The 17,432-nt window shown below is 37.6% G+C and overlaps 1 protein-coding gene across 50 annotated transcripts in view; it reads right to left on the minus strand.

The window, feature by feature from the left end:
- The window catches only part of msi2b (musashi RNA-binding protein 2b), a 413,958-nt gene that overhangs the window by 286,976 nt on the left and 109,550 nt on the right, over nucleotides 1–17,432 (minus strand). For all 50 annotated transcript variants that reach the window (XM_087282615.1, XM_087282616.1, XM_087282617.1 and 47 more), the window contains one exon: nucleotides 2,494–2,586. In XM_087282615.1, the coding sequence (XP_087138741.1) occupies nucleotides 2,494–2,586 (93 nt within the window). The remainder of the gene's footprint in view (nucleotides 1–2,493; nucleotides 2,587–17,432) is intronic.

Below are 17,432 nucleotides of genomic sequence, written 5' to 3' on the forward strand. Positions count from 1 at the left end.
TCAAAATAACGATCTGCAGCTTTACGTAAGGATGGCAGACAAGTACGCCTCAATAAACCAGGCTGTGGTAAGACTAATATAGTCTTGTGACCTAAGAAGCTACAAATCCTCTGCTGTTCCTTTAATCACAATGATTTAGCGGTTGTCTACTGCCAGCACTGGCGCTGGTGAAAACACCCCCAGGGCAAGACGTACAGCGCAGGGCAAGTAAAACATCTGCATAATTGAGCCCTTCAATCAAGTCAAGTGTGTGTTAGGTCCACTCAGACACAGCTGATTACAAACAAATGGAGCTAGGTATTTATACAGTGCCTGAAATAGAGACAGACAGCGAACTTACTCAAAGTCATATTATACAGCAAACAGAAAAAAAAGTTCACCTGGGCCACACAAAGATACGGGTTCACAATAAATCTTCTGAATGCGTACAGTAGACATCAGGCTTGCAAAAACACGTCAGGTAGACCCAACATCAATCTTTTACTCGGTGCCTATTCTCGGTTTATACGTAAAAATGACAAATGAGTCTTACAAGCCTGTTGATTTCAGTCATTTAAAAGCATACAGTGTGAATACAGTGATTCCTGAAATGAAAGACTAACCATTTTGTTTTGTGTGTGTGTGTGTGTGTGTGCGTGTGTGTGTGTGTGTGTGTGTGTGTGTGTGTGTGTGTGTGAGAGAGAGAGAGAGAGAGAGAGAGAGAGATTCAAAAGCATAAAAGGGAACAGCGTAGTTTGATTTCTGAACCAAACGGATTTAACAGCTTGGTTCTTTTTTGGGAATCAAAATCACATAAAAAGCATAGCTTGATTCCTTGAATGGACTCTTCTGATCAAGGTATTTTTAATGCATATGATATATTCAACAGGGGTAGTGGAGTTGATTCATTTCATTCAAGTTAACAGCAACAAAGCATTAGTAGATAGTGAAATTTAAAGGGCACCTATTTTACCTCTTTTTCAAGATTTAAAAAGAGTGTGTCTGTAAAGTTTCCGCTCAAAAACCCATCAGATTATTTATTATACCTTTCAGAATGCAGGAACTTTCTGCTTTAAACACAATGTTGGCTGTGCTTTTAATGCTAGTTCTCTCCGCCCACTATTCCCAAGTGCCTAGCAGAGTGTGTCTCAATCTCCAGCTGAGTCAGATAAACAGCACAGTGACAGACATGAAGAAAGCAGTTCTCACGTAACGTTTGTGAGAAATACTACAGTAAGAACTTTCCCAATGATTATTTGATGTATTTGTTGTGGAGTTTGTTCAAGCCTTTTCTGCAAAGTTGACACATACACAATGGCGTGGCAAACGTGAGGATACATTTTAATATCCACTGTTGTATCGATATCCGTTGTGTTACTGTACAAAATAACCCTGATCTGACGTCCAAAAACTGGGATTAATGCGTCTTCTTTTATAATTGTACCGACATGCGGCTGTGGTGATGAATTACAGCAATTTTACAGTCTTTAACGTACTTTATGCACTGTTTTAAAAACGTTTCAAACTTGTAAAACTCATTCTTGATCACATTTAATGATGATCACAAAGAGCTAAACAGATCATTTAATCCCAGTTGCTTTGTGCACGACCTGTCTTGTTGACTTGATTATAAGTGTTACTACGGAGACATGTTAATACAATGTCGATGGGTGGAAAAACCGCACTCCTACGTCACAATGTGGTGGGCCTCAAAATAGAAGGGATTTGTATCCAAGCACATGAAAGTAAAAAGTAGTAAGATACATGTGGATGAATGCTAGTCTTTCAGTTTTGTTTTGATTTTAAGAGCTGTCAGTTGGAATGAACAATACATTTTCAACAATTGTTCTTTACTCACTGTGTTCACCCACCTTACCTAATATGATTTTAATCGTTAAACTTTCCTACATTTTCCGAAACCATCCTATTTAAAATTCAAGAAAAAAAGTGACTTATTGTGTTTATATCACCCCAATATGACTGTGGACACACTATACCTACACACAGTTCTGTCCAAACAGCTTACAAAAGATGATTTTCATCATAGGTGCCCTTTAAATTTTATTCAAAAAATACATTTGTTCCCAAAACTAAAGTTTTTATTAAAATGTACCCAAATTAACCAAGTCATTTTCAATCAAATCAAATTAAACATTTGTGAATCAGAACCAATTTGGGAAATCTGCATCAACACTCAAAGTCAAAGTCAGAACCAAACACAATTTCAGTTCTAATCAGTGGCTTGCTGATTGTTCTTGCACACTAATTTAGGACTTGATTTTTTCTTTTTACCACTGAAAAGTCTCCACGCATCAGCTTTAAGAAAATGCTCTAGGTTACTTGAGCCAGTGGTGACAGAGACCAGACGAACACTGGGTTTTTCATCTCCAAACAGCCACATCTCAAACGGCCTGTTTGAAAGCCCTCACATGAAAGAGTCCGTTGAAGGACAGCGTTTCTCATCATAAGCAAACATCTCTTCATGAAATTAGCCAATGGGAAATGAAAACTTACCTTGCCAAACTGTTCAAAATACTGCTTCACATCTTCAACTACTGTGTTAGCTGATAATCCGCCTACAAATATTTTCTTTGTTCTTGTGACCATCTGGAAAAGAAGAGAAGACGTCGAGAGATTAGGCCCATGTGAAAGCACTTCATAGAACTTCAAACACACAGGAGACAAAGAGGAAGCTCAGAACTGAAGGGAAAAAAAAGGAATTGGGAGATGACCGGTTGTGGGTTTTATGTCCCACAGGGAGACTGAAGAGGAGATACTTTGTGATTTGTTGAGAGTGTGAGAGTGTGAGAGTGTGCTTGGGAACTGGGTAACACCTAGCTTGTGATGCCCGACGCTGCTTGCGTTACCTGTCCTTTCTCCCTCAGCATTACAGATCTGACACTTTTTTTTTGGTTTCACGCTAACAGAAACACCCGAGTTGTGAATGGTATTTTTCTTGTGCTGTGAAAACCCAACACGCAATCCCCAGGTCCGTTTAAGAAAATTGGAGCAGGAACGTTTCAGAGGAGCGTTCTCGTAGAGCAAACTGCTCAGATAGACCTTCAAAGACACTATAATTGAGCTACAAACAAAAGGTGTCAGAGAGCTTGTAGTCTCCAAGCCGGGCGGGATCTCAAACCGGCGAGAACAGACAGTAGTAGAGGTCGCAGTCATGCAATCAGGCCCATTTTTCAAAACACAATTAACTCTCCCTGCTGGAGAGATGTATGGAGCACAGAGACTCGACTTCTCTTCATGCAGCAACGTTAATTGTGCTGAGAGCGGGTGCGCTGAGATCAAATAGCCCACCTATCATATAGGGCGATGATAACGGCTAACAAGAGAGCTCCTCAGGCAATGTTAAACCCTTTTTGAAGTTAACAAAGAAAGAAACTTGTCAAATTCCCACTTCTGTTAGACCTGTGTGGATTTCTATTAAATGTGTGCTTATTGTTAGAGCTGTGATGCCAGAGCTGTGAACCCAACGTGTTATGGCGTTCATGCAGGAGATAAAGGTTCAAAACTAACAGTGACTTGTCAAAACAAACTATGAACAGCAGACTAAAATTAACTATTAAGTAGTAAAGTTAAAGAGATGGAGAGACAGACAAAAGATAAATGTATACAAATAGAAAAAATAGATGATGTGCACATTGAGAGAGATGAACATATACGGGGAGAATGGATAGATATATAGAATATATAGGATGAATGGATAGACTAGAGGTGCCCAAAATAGGGCCCATGGGCCAATGTTTGCTCATGGTAACCTTTGGTTAGGCCCACCATCCCTTCTGAAAACACAGGGAGAATGATGGGGAGTTGGTTGGGGCGAATGCATTTGACAGATTGTCATTTCCAATTTAATGTACAGGGCATCCGGAAAGTATTCTTAGCGCTCCACTTTCCACATTTTTTAGAGCCTTATTCCAAAATGGATCAAACACATTTTTGAAATCAATTTTTTGATTAAATACATTTCCACAATACCCCATAATGAAAGTGTGAAAAGATTTTTTTGATATTGTTGCATATTAAAAAAATAAATAAAAAACCTGAAAAATCACATGTACATAAGTATTCAGTATTATTGAGTTAAGCTTTAAATTAAGCTCAGGTAGATTATGTTTCCACTGATCATTTTTGAAACTTAAGCTTAATTGGAGTTCACATGTGGTAAATTCAGTTGATTGGACCTGATTTGAAATGTCATACACCTGTCTATATAATGTCCCAGGGTTAACAGTGCATGACAAAGCACAAACCAAGCAAAAAGACAAAGGAATTGTCTATAGACCTTTGATACAGGGTTGTACAGAGACATCCTGAATGAAAACCTACGACAAAAGCCAACTAAAATTAAATGCTTCATATGAATCAGACTTTTAAAATGTAAATGCTGTCACTAGACAGATAGAAGACAATGCGCAAGACATCGGTGAGCAAATCAAGGCAAAGGCTGGAGCAGCTTGACAGGTGTATTCAGTAATGAGCTCCATTGTGTTATAAATGGGATTGTTTATGGTTTTACTAAAAAAAAATTTTAATTACACTGTATCATCATTTAATATGTTTAAGTATCTAAAGTTTATCTAAAGTCTAGTTTGCTTTAAAGCGGTGCTTTTTTGTTTTTCTAGTTATTTTCTAGTTTTTTAAGTAAACAAACAAATTTAATGTAAAACTATTTGGTATATTTAACTTCGGCCCACAGCCCTCAATAAAGTTTGGTTTTTGCCCCTTTATCAGAAAAAGATTGGGCACCACTGGGATAGACAAAAAAAAACCAATTAGACAGTCAGACAGACAGACAGTCTTACATGATAGGATAGATGGATATAGACTGAGGAACAGAGGTATAGATATAGACCAAAAAAAGATGAAGGATGGACATATGGATGCCCATTTGATAAGCAACAAAATAACTAAACTTTTTCTGTCTTACTGTCTTAGGCCCAGTTTACACTAGTGCGTTTTAGTTTTAAAACTGTTAGTTTTAGTTTCTGAACTGCTCTCCGTCCACACTAAAACGCTGAAAACGCACATCACGTGACCACACACACACACTCTCGGGCAAGCGCTGCAGCACTTCTACCCAGATGAGAGCTCTGCTAGTCGGACTGCTATCTAATCTCGCTATATTTGCTAAACGTGATATTTCATTCATGTTGTTGTCTTTATCTAACAGCATAGGCCTATTCCCTGACTTTGGTCATTGGAATCTATTACTTGTTCACAAGTAACGTGTTTTGGTTAAGCGCAAAGATAAGTTGAGGATTAATTACATTGACTGATCGCTTGCCTTTATTTCCTACAATGTATAAACTTATTGTATGTTATACTTTTATAATGGCCATTATCAATGATTAAAACTGATATTTAGCACGAGAGGGTGTGTTTCGTATTTTCACTGAAATTGAAAGGAGGCAGTTGTTATAGGCTCTGTTTTGTTATAAATATGCACACAGTGAAGATGGCGCTCATATTATACAGCACGACGCCTCAACATTTCTGCTGTATGTTAAGTTGCTAATATTAAAATGAAAATAGGCAGTTCCTTAAACCATGTTTACATTTTTTTTGAGAAAGTAAAACAACGTAGCCAGGGTGATGTGAATGAAGTTACAAAGTACACTGTTCCCTTTGAAGATTTACGCGTGTCCTCGGTATGTTTTCCATATTAAACTGAGAAGGGGGAGACTGCAGCCTTGATCAAACTTGAGAAGTCTGAACTCACAAGAAGAAGATGCGAGACTGAACTGTGTGTGTGGGCAACTTAATATTGAGGAAAAGCCCCAATCAGATAGGCAAACGTCGCAGCCCTGCCTACGTTTTCAGATGTCTCCGTCTTTCCCCATCCACACTGAGACAGATCAGCAGCATTTTAGAATGAAAACAGCCTCTCCAGCGTTTCCAAAACGCTCCGTTTTCGGCGCTCGAGAACTCCGGCGTAGTGTGGACGGATGGCGTAACTGTAGCAAAACTATGCGTTTTAAAACAAAAACGCATTAGTGTAAACGGGGCCTTAACTTACACAAATATGACAATAAATGAAACTTAAGGACAATGAGAGAAAATAAGATTCATTTGTGCCTCCGAGAAAACCCCTGGTATTTCCCAGAGCTGAGTAAATGGCAAAAGAATTAAGCCACCCCAAGCATTTATTTCGACTTCATTCAGATCCATCATACACAATCTTGGCAACAGGCACTCTCAGCCCTCATCTCAGCTGGCTGTTTCCCAAACCCTCTCCGAAGCACTTTTGCTCTCATCTGCACCCCACCATGGTTAATCTGTCTGTCTTTTCCCCTGTCGTTTTGTGCAGGCCTGAGCCGCCCAACATGTCAGTGGAGAGTTAAGTTTTTAGTGGCATCTTTATGTTCTCTGACAGCACCAGCTCCTGGCTGATGGGATTCCTCAGGCCCTGGAACAACGCAATTACTCTGTCCATTTCTCTCCATGGTGACAAGAGACAACAGCAGGCCTTTGCTCTTTCCGTGCTCCCTCTCTCGCACACCTCTCATGGGATTCGACGAGCAGATATGCCTCAAAAACACAGATTCCGCTAGCTTCCTTAACGCATTAGCATTCAGAGTGTCGGCTTGGATGCAATAATGACCACGACGATGACAGGAAGCATGCACATGTGAGTGTTTTGATTCATTTGCAAAATAGGTTGGTTTCGTGACCTAAAGGCCTGCAAGAAATAATCATTAAAAACAGGCACCGGGCCACCAAACGCGCAATTTGATTAGCCTCCGTTTAGATAGAAAAACAGATAGCCTGCCAGACGACCCTTTATTACAGGACTTGTCCTTCCTCAGTGTCTCCGGCTTGTCCTTGTTTCTCTTTGCCACTGTTGACGTATTCAGGCTTCTAAATACTGGGCTGAATTTAAAAACATTTGTGCAAATAATGTGCAAGTTACGAGGAAAAGGTATAGCGGTAAACTGTTTTGACATTGGCCCCTTTCACACAGTAATACTGGTAAACATCCAGAAAATTTCCCGAACAACAAGAATATTCACAAAAGCGCTGTTCACACAGGCAAGGACATTCCGGAATTTTTCCCGAAAAGACCATTTACACATCCGTTCCGAAATATCGGTAAATTCTGAGATCATTGAGCAGAAAAGACCTCAAATCGACAGTGCTTGTCTTTGTAAATATAAAAGTGGTCGGGCTTTTGGTAATGGCTTTACTTTTATTTAAAGCTTTGGCATTCATGCAGCTGCTTTGTCCCAGAGACATCCAAAGGCGGAAGCGCGAACTACAGCTAAATATTTACACATCTGACAACTTTACAAATTCTGTGGATGGATAAGTATTGTGAACAACTTCGAAAGTGGCTATTGCCCAATTCAGGATGTAGTCAACAAATGCATTAGTTTGGTTTGGTTTCATAGAGTAGACACTCATTTGGTTGAATGAGATCAATCAGCCATAATAGACCACCACATTATGAGATGTGTTGCTAATACTTTGCTATTAAAAAAAGGTCACAGTTGCTTCAGGCTGTCCATAGACCTTCTCCTCAAAGAAATCAGTAGCCCCTAGTCCAAAATGGAATGTGTCTCCTGCATCTACTTAAGTTCCAGTAAACCAATATGACTCTTAATATCAGGTCAAAACAGGGTCTAAGAGGTGTCAGGTACAAACAGCTGCAGTCTGTCCCGAATTACATGTTCTAGCAAGAGGAACAGGCCCCCAACTTTCTGCTCACTGCTGAGGGATTCACAGCTTCAAATCTCACACCTCCATTCAAAGCCTCTCATTATCCGTGCAAATTTGAAAACCCACTTTGTCAGGCATTATGGGGGAGCCTTTAACACAGCTGATATGGGAAAAGATGTTTTAGGCAAATTGGAACGGCGGCAAAAAAAACAATGAGGTGTGAGTGTATGTATTTGAAGGAAAAGATGGAAAGACGTGGACCTTGCAAAGGTTTAGCAGAGCGTCTGGCGAAATGATGACATATCGGGGAAACTTTTGCTATCGCAAGACCTTAAAAATTCAGCCGTGAAAATCTATGAATATGAAAGAGCACGTCTTGCAGGAGAGCTGAGATATAAGAATACAGCGGCGCTAGGTGTGATAGAGTATAAGCAGCGTGTTTAGATATACTGCGCGTGGAAATTTATGCAGAGCAGCTGAGTTTGTTGCTCTTAGTCGGCTGCTGATGTTGCTGTTTCAGGCCTTGTCATCTTCCGCCAGCATTGCTTGATGCGACTCGGCATGCCTAGAGAACATTTCTTGCCTTCCTCTAGCAAAGGGGAATGTCAGCTGCCAGAATGTTTCTAGATGCAAGTCGTGCTGCAGGTTTCTACCAGTGCCGAGACAAGTGCAGGCGTTCAGAGGTTATGACTACATGAGGTTTCACTAGACGTGTGCAGTCTAATGCATTATAGCACTCACAGCACATTGGAACTAGCAGGAAAAACTCACAATCTAGAGGACATGGATTAAAGTGTTAGTATTGTCTATGTGATAACAGGCCTAGTAATTTAATACAATTAAGTGTCGTTCAAATAATTTTATAATGAGGACTAATTTAACCAAAACTGTACAATGCCATTTAAAAAGGCAATTAACCAGTCAGATAAAAGAGACAAACTTTAGAGGACTAAAAATTTCTATATAAGAAAATAAATAGCTGTGGACTCCAGAAAATATAGACCAATTTTACTTAAAGTAAATACAAATAAATTAGTAATGAAGCAAAAAACAAGGTTATAATGGTTTTGGATTTTTCATTAGTTTTAGTTTTTAATTTAGTTTTAACTTTTTGTTTTCAAATTCAGTTCATTTTAGTTAGTTATCAAAGGGTAGATTCACTAGTTTTTATTTTTTTTTAATTACTTAGTTTTAGTCAAAGATACAATTTTTGATGTGTTAAGAGGGACACATTAACACTACTATCTACTCATCCTCAAATTTAAATACAACAGCCCACAAGACAGCAGCCCCAAAGAAAAATGTGTGCAAGGCTTCTTCTGAGGTTAGATAAACAGTAGTGATATTGGATATTTTGCGACAGTCCTCCCATCCCATGTTTGGACTCAACATAACAAAAATATGTAGTCAGCCATCATAACCTCAGTCAGTTAAAGCATGATCTGAAAAATAGTTTGGTTCAGTCACAGCAGGCCGCCATGTACTGTTTGTGTTTGGTTCACCTGCTGAATAATGCATGTGCAGTATTATCGGTTCTCAAATAGTGTACTGTACTAATAACTGAATAACTCTGAATTTTTTTTATTTCTCAGGGGGTATCGTAAATGTTAAATAGTAAGCAGTTTGTGGATAAGTGCTTACAGGAGACGCAAATAGTTTCAGACGATTCAGTTTGATTCTGTGAACTAGTTCAACTGTTTCACAGACAGAAAATCCTGTTAAAAAGAACTATTCATTCATGATCGCGATCTCTAATACAGAAATATAACCCATTATTGGACACAAATGTGTTTAATTAATACTTTTAAGTCTGCTCGGGTCATATTTAATGCTGTCACTGTGCCTCTGTCATGTCCACTTGTGTTCTTTGTCGTGGGAGCAACATCGAGGATGACTATAGGAGGACCGGCTTGTTCCAGCTAATGGCATCAGGATTACAAACTCTGGGTTGATGTAAAGGTCAAACACATGCAGCGCGAAGTAAATAGATTAATGACGTAAACGAAAATGACAAAAATGTTTTTGCTATAATTTTAGTTAGTTTCAGTTGGTTTTGTATATACACAATGCGGTTTCAGTCAGTTCTAGTTTTCTAAAAAAAAAAATAATAATAAAAAAATAATCTTTTTTGTTTTTATTTTTAATTCAGTTAACGAAAATGTTTGTAAATTTCAATTTTCACTTTTTTGTTAGTTTTCATTAACTATAATAAAATTGGAAAAAAAGATAACAATAGCAGCTAAACTGATTTATACATTTCTTCAAAGACTTTGTTTGTGAATAATAAATTGTCTATGCGTTATTGTTATAATGAGCTATTAATTTGAGGAATTTTCTCTAGACAAATGTGTGCATTATTTGATGTTATCATTATATAATTTGATATAAAATTTACCTAATAAGAGCCAGAAAAATTAGCAATTTGTTACAACATTTCATGCCAAAGTTCACTGAAAAAGAAATGTTAAAGTTAAATTTACTGAGGGAAATAAAAAAGTCATATTCAAGGACAAGGCTTGTCTGAATTTTGCTGATACCTATAAGAGAAGGACTATCAGGAAGGCTTCAATTTGGACTCGAAATAAGACAGACGGACAAATGCATGTGCTGCACAAAGAAGGAAATTGGGAGGAAAATTAGAATTTTTCTAATGTTTTATAATACCCGGCAAAGAGGAAGATGCTTTCCTTCCAAATGAAGAGCCTCTCGCTCTCTGCTGAAGATGAGAGGGAGAATGCAGGAGCTAGTAGTGACAGCAAAGTTCACCATTTATCTGCGGCAAAATAAAATGGATCGAGACGTATCCTGCAGCCTAAATTGGAGGAATGTGATAGGAGTGACAATTTAATATTGCATCTACTCTCCTTTGGGCACAAATGGATCTAATTAAGATCTTTCATTAGATGCGGCTCAGCCAAACCCTCCCTGAAAACATGGATTCTTATCAGAGCGCAGGACAATCGTAGGGGATACAGACATACCAAATCAAGTTATATTCCAACAGAGAGGAGGGGGAGGGGGCGTTTGACAGATGACTTGATGGGGGTTATGTGGAGTTTAACAAAGAACAGAGACCGAGGAAGACGATAGAGGATCAAGTTCTACTCGTGACACCTGTCGCGCTTCCTGCTGCAAATTTCCCATGATTCACCTCACTCGAAGCGAGCGGTCTGCAGAGGCCCACACTGGGTTTTTATTTGTTTACTCTGGGTCTCTGATGAACTGTGTAGTGGCCTCTTGCCGTTGATTGCGGTTGACTAACATTGGTCCTCACTCACAATAAGCCCATAAGCCTCAGCCAAACGATGCTCTTGTGTTGTGACGAGGAGTTTTTTTCCTTCTTCTTCTTTTTTTTAATCAGTCCTCTTTGCCTGGCTGGATGTCCCCTGATTAGAGTGAGATAATGAGACTCCCCTCCTCATCCTCCCTTCGAGGCCTCTTCATCATCTCAAATCACATATTCATCGCTGATTGCCGTCTCCTTGTCCTTCCACCGAATCACACACACACAACTGTAGGCAAATCGGCTCGCAGGACTCGAAAACCATTCGGAAACGGCGACAACTAGGCGGATTGCGTTTAACGTGAGGCGTTGACACTTTCCTTGACTGACAGAATCCAGTGCACTTGCCACATTCTATTCTGCTGCATCTAAATTTAGGCCGCCAAGCTCCAATTTGTACACAATTTTGCAGTGTGGAATTTTAATGTCGACATTCAAATGTACTGGGCCAAACAGCTCCTGCCTCCGCGCCTGCAGCTAACCCTGATTGACAGGCGAGGCAGCGGCTTGACCAAGAGCTGAGAATAACTGATTAGTAACGTTGGCAAAAAAACTGTGGATGCACAGCCCCCCCTCCTTCTCTCCCCCAACACCCATGAGACAAGATTTATTTGATTCAGTATCAAACACTCTTAGTTTCTTTCTGAGTGCATCAAGGGCATAAATAAGAGATTTATCTAGTGAACGTTTCTATACAGTTAAAGCCAGAATTATTAGACTCCCTGTTTATTTTTTCCCCATATTTCTGTTTAATGGAGAGAAGATTATTTCAACACATTTATAAACATAATAGTTTTAATAACTCTTTTCTAATAACTGATTTATTTCATCTTTGCCATGATGACAGTAAATTATATTTTACTAGATATTTTTTAAAATGCTTTTATACAGCTTAAAGTGACATTTAAAGGCTTAACTATGTTAATTAGGTTAACTAGGCAGGTTAGGGTAATTAGGCAAGTTATTGTATAACGATGGTTTGTTCTGTAGACTATCGATAAAATATAGCTTAAAGGGGCTAATAATTTTGACCTTAAAATGTTTTTTAAAAAATTAAAAACTGCTTTTATTCTAGTCGAAATGGACTTTCTCCAGAGAAAAAATATTATCAGACATACTGTGAAAATTTCCTTGCCCTGTTAAACATAATTTGGGAAATATTTTTAAAAAATTATAATAATTCTGACTTCAACTGTAAATTCACTTGAAAATGCATACAGGGCACTTCAAATGAAAGTCTTATTTTCTAATTAATGGTACAACTGCTGTATTGAATATGAATGTGGCACCATAATAATGTACACTACTTTGATACCACCGTAAGACTTGGAATCTTATTTTATTTTGCATTAAATTATTGGTCACACTTTACAATAAGGCTTCATTAGTATTTATTTATCAACATAAACTAATGATGAACAATACTTGTACAGCATTTATTAATCATAGTTCAACATTTACTAATGCATTATGAGGATCCAAATTCCGGCTTGTTAACAATAGTTAGTCAACAGACTAACAATGAACAACTGTATTTTTAGTAACTAACATTAATGAACAAATACTGTAACAGATGTATTGTTCATTGTTTATTTGTCTTTTTAAAATGTATCAACTAACATTACCTGAATTTTATATTATTTTGTATTCATTTATTGGTCACACTTTACAATAAGGTTTCATAAGTTAATGTATTTACTAACATTAACTCATTATTAACGAAACCTGTGAGCATTTATTAACCATAGTTCATCATTTACTAATGCATTATTAAGACACAAATTCCTGTTAATTCCAATTAAAATTAGTAAATCTTCTGTGCTTTACCAAGAAACTAACAACTGTATTTTCAATAACTAACGTTAACTAACATGAACAAATACTGTAAATAATGTAATGTTTATTGTTTATTTATGCTAATAAATACATTAACTAACATCATTGTGTTACTTGTGGACTTCGCATCGATGGATTTGCTCTTCGGTGTTTGGACTTTCAGTAGTGAAAATTAAACCAAACTGAACGGAACTAAAGTGACTTTCAACTCTGAAAACTGGATGACACTTTTTCAATTTCAATTTACTAGACTTTCCATGTTAAGCTGCTTTAACACAATCTACATTGTAAAAGCGCTATAAAAATAAAGATGAATTCAATTGAATTGTTCCATATTTATTTTATAAAGCCTAAGACTTTAAATGTCTTGTGCATTATTTAATTGTGTTCAAATTTTTTAAAAATAACCTTAAAAGATCAGGCTTACAATTGTTCTAGATGGTAAAATAAATTAATAAAACAAAAACATAAAGAAAAAGAAGTAAAAAAATATAAAATAATAATATCTACTATAAGCAACACAATCACTAAATTACAGCACAATTGCACAATAAAAATTGTACATAACATTCAACATTAAGTGTTATTTCTACTATAATAGAGTGACGAAAAAATTAAACACCATTTAAACAGCTTAGACAAAAGCATACCATTAGCAGTAAAGTCTAGCCCAAGAGATAAAAGTAAAAAAAGATCTATTAAAATAATGAAATCACTTTATTATAAGTAAAAAAAGAGCTGAAGAGAAGTTTGTCTCCAGGGTAAAACTGGTCAAATCGGATCTCCAGTGTATATTTATAGAGCCCTAATTGATAACCACAATGCCATTACACTGAGTAGATGAGTGGGGTAAAGATGCTTACTGCAAATGGCAGGTGACAGCCCAAAGCGGGGCTCCTTCAAGCTTACAGCCGCCGTTCTTCACGTACTGACAGCAGGTTGGCTGCCAAAGACAGGCCCAAACCACCTTTTGCTGACCCCCGAGGGCACGTAAATGAGTCTCTGGCTCTCTCAAATGGAAGATCCCTCCCAAGCCACTTAGTGAACCCCAAGGCAGTTCAAGTACAAGGGCTGAATGGAATTAGCAGGTTAGTTACTCGTCATTTGGTTTCGGGACATTTAGGACCATTAATAAAACAATCCAGCATCTTTAGACTGTGTAGATACACAGTCTGTGTGTGAAAAGAGGGCCAAATTACATAAACTAATGTTGTGTTCCTTCAAAAGACTTGAAATGATTACTTGATTCACATATGAGTTTATTTATTTGATCCCTTTGAATACATCTTTTAAATGCAAGGACAAAAATCTCTAAGATTTCTAAGAATATATACACATACACATATACACACACACACACACATTTATATATATATATATATATATATATATATATATATATATATTGTGTTTTAAATAAAGTCGGTAACACTTTACTTGAGGTGCTTACAAAACTGTTAAGAACCCTTTATAAGCATGACAGGTAGGGTTGGGACGATAGACGATGCCATCGTCAATCGGCGATGGCCAATAAACAACACGATGCTGAGCCGTCATCGCCGATCCTCCGGCCCGCCCATGTCGCAAACCTGCTCGTGAAAAATACACACTTTGACGCAGTTTACACTAATATGTCTCAGTGTTTAAATGGCATTTTAGAACGAAAATGATCCACATCCACACCGTGTTTTACCTAGCATTTCTGAAGCATATCTGAGCTCTAGTGAGCAGTGCACATCGGACAGTTTAAGAAGGATGTACCGCTGGATCGCATTTCACTATAGTTGTTAAACATGATATTCAGACATCCCAAGTCTCCTGGAAGTTCCGAGCGTCTTCCGCAAATGCAAAGAGACTACCAGATGCCCGCAAACGAAAGATAATCTCCCGGAAATCGCACGTCTCCTTACCGGTCCTCAAATAATTCGTGCACCCTTCTCACCCCTCACCACCGAATCCCTCCTCGCTCTTCAGACATGTCGCATGCACAACTTGTCATAAATCTGTCATTAACATCAATGTCATATAACGCATTATAAGTGTGAAAATTCATATTTTTCTGATCACGTTTTCAGCAGAATAAACTGTATTAGTCAATTAAAGTGATATTGCTCTTTATTATTTTTTATTACTCATTATATATATATATATATATATATATATATATATATATATATATATATATATATATATATATATATATATAAATAAAACAAAAAACAAAAAGACATACAGTACAAGTACCAAAGTCACCAGACACAATCCTTTTTACATTTAAGTTTGAATTATTTTTAACAGCTTCATATATTTTTAATGACATTTTGATTCAAATATAAATTCAGCTTGTCTCACTGTAGTTCGCGTCAAAAAATAATAATGATGCTGTTATAAAACTCATGACATTTATGATGGCTTCATGACAATCATGTTTATGACGAGTTTTTTTGTCTTTGTAATTTATAAAATAATGGATCATTTGTTGTCTTAGTAAGTTGTGATGACAAAGACAGTAACAGGTTGTGATGTATTTATGTCAGGTTGTCATAAACAATGTCATCTTTGCATTTACAATGTTATAACTGAGTGAATGACACTTAATTACAGCATGCACCAAATCTCATTCATGATGCGTCATGACATGATTATAGAGATTTAATGACAGTCTTATGAACACCCCTTCAATTACAGTATTACCATAAATGCTTATAATTTTTGAGCATTAACATGCCATTTGTTCTTGAGGTGATCAAACCTTTTCTATTTTTAAGAGATCATTTTAATTCATCTATAAAGAAAAAACCTGAAGTAAAATCCAAACACTATAAAATGTATTTACACAAGGCAGTTCCAATTAATCCACACTTCCAGGTTGCAAAGGTTGTGCTGACTCTGAAAGTCTTAGTCTATCTACAGAAGTGCCATGAAAAATCAAGAGATATGTGCGAGCACCTCAGTGAAATCCTACTATTTTAAACTGCTGAGCTGACATACCAAAGAGCTCTTTATATTTGAATTTCATAACATTGTGGGGGGGAAAGGGGAAACTACAGCCTCTTATGATTGCTTTAAGCATTCATTAAGTTCACTATTGATTTCAGAAACCAGACTGGTCATTCACAGGGTATTTTATGAATCATTGCAGCAATTCAGGGGCACTTGAGTGTGCCAAATGAGATTCTGTAGCTTTAAGAGTGACCAGTAGGAGCACTCTAAATCCTCAGCCACTGATGTCACAATGCTACAAAATACCCTGGTCATCTGACTGCAGCCTTGCCAAAGCTGGCTCATGAGAACTGCGGGAGTGCTGGTGACCAGGTCAGATACACATAGAGGTCGCATGACACACAATTAATATTAATCAATATCTACACTGCCCCTCTAATGGAGATCGGGACCTGTAAAAGCATGGGAAAAGAGACCTTTATTCAAGAAAAAAAATATCAAAGGCCATTCAGGGTCAGTGACTATTCCATGATTCCATATAGACAGAAATATATTACTCTTTGGACAAAAAATAAAAATACATCTACATTTAGTGACTGACAATTGAGGAGGCATTCAGTCATTCTACAAGAAGAGGCAATACACACAAGAAGTGCTAATTATACAAAGCAGTCATTTTTGCTCAGAAAATTAAGTGCTAGAATTAGGTGGAGAGAGAGAGAGAGAGAGAGAGAGAGAGAGAGAGAGAGCGAGAGAGAGAGTTTCTACGGGTGGTTTGGCGATCCCACTCACCACTAGAGATGCATTGATTAACCGATTACAATATTAACTCCAACTAGCTGCAACTAAACAAAAGTTACGCCAACTGTGCGCTAGTTTGAAGTTCCGAGCCTGTACATCGAGACTAATAACTATGGCTGAGGCTAACTAGGGACCATTCACATATTGCATCTTTTGCGCATGCAAGTTTGTTATTTCTAATCGAGGTGCGTGGCTCGCGTGCACATATTGGGAGTGATGCGCTCACGCTTTCCAAGCGTACCTATTTGAAAGAATGGCACGAGCGCACCGCGAGTCACATGACAAGAACTGGACCAATCAGCTTTATACTATGTCTGAAAGTACAGACATTTGTACTTTGTATAGACTTTGTACAAACAATTCTACTTCGAAGACAAAAAATACTAAATTAAAAATACCAAACAATTTTGTAATATAGTTGATCAAAAGTGCCTTTCAAACTGGTTCAACCTGGCCTTTGACTACAATTGTTCTCTTTAAAAGGGAAATAATTTGCTAACATTATATTGAGCATAACACACTAGGGTAAAACAATGTCAGGGCTCATTAATTTAAAAATGTGGAAAACATGGACAGGAACATGGAATCCAGTCAATCCAGCTAATTAAATATTTATCCAAATTTACACTGATTGTCAGAGAGTCTGGTTAATTTTGGCTGAATGTAAGTACCAATGTACAATTCAGCATTCAACTTATTTAGTATGTTTTTATACAGCTGACGCCCTTCCAGCCACGACCCATCCCTGGGAAACATCCACACACTCATATACTACGGACAATTTAGCCTACCCAATTGACCTATAGTGCATGTCTTTGGACTGTGGGGGAAACCAGAGCACCCGGAGGGAACCCATACGAATGCAGGGAGAACATGCAAACTTCACAAAGAAACGCCAACTGACCCAGCAGAGGCTCGA

This window comes from Danio rerio, chromosome 15, assembly GCF_052040795.2.
Source record: "Danio rerio strain M-AB ecotype USA chromosome 15, GRCz13ab, whole genome shotgun sequence".
Classification (NCBI taxonomy): Eukaryota; Metazoa; Chordata; class Actinopteri; order Cypriniformes; family Danionidae; genus Danio; species Danio rerio.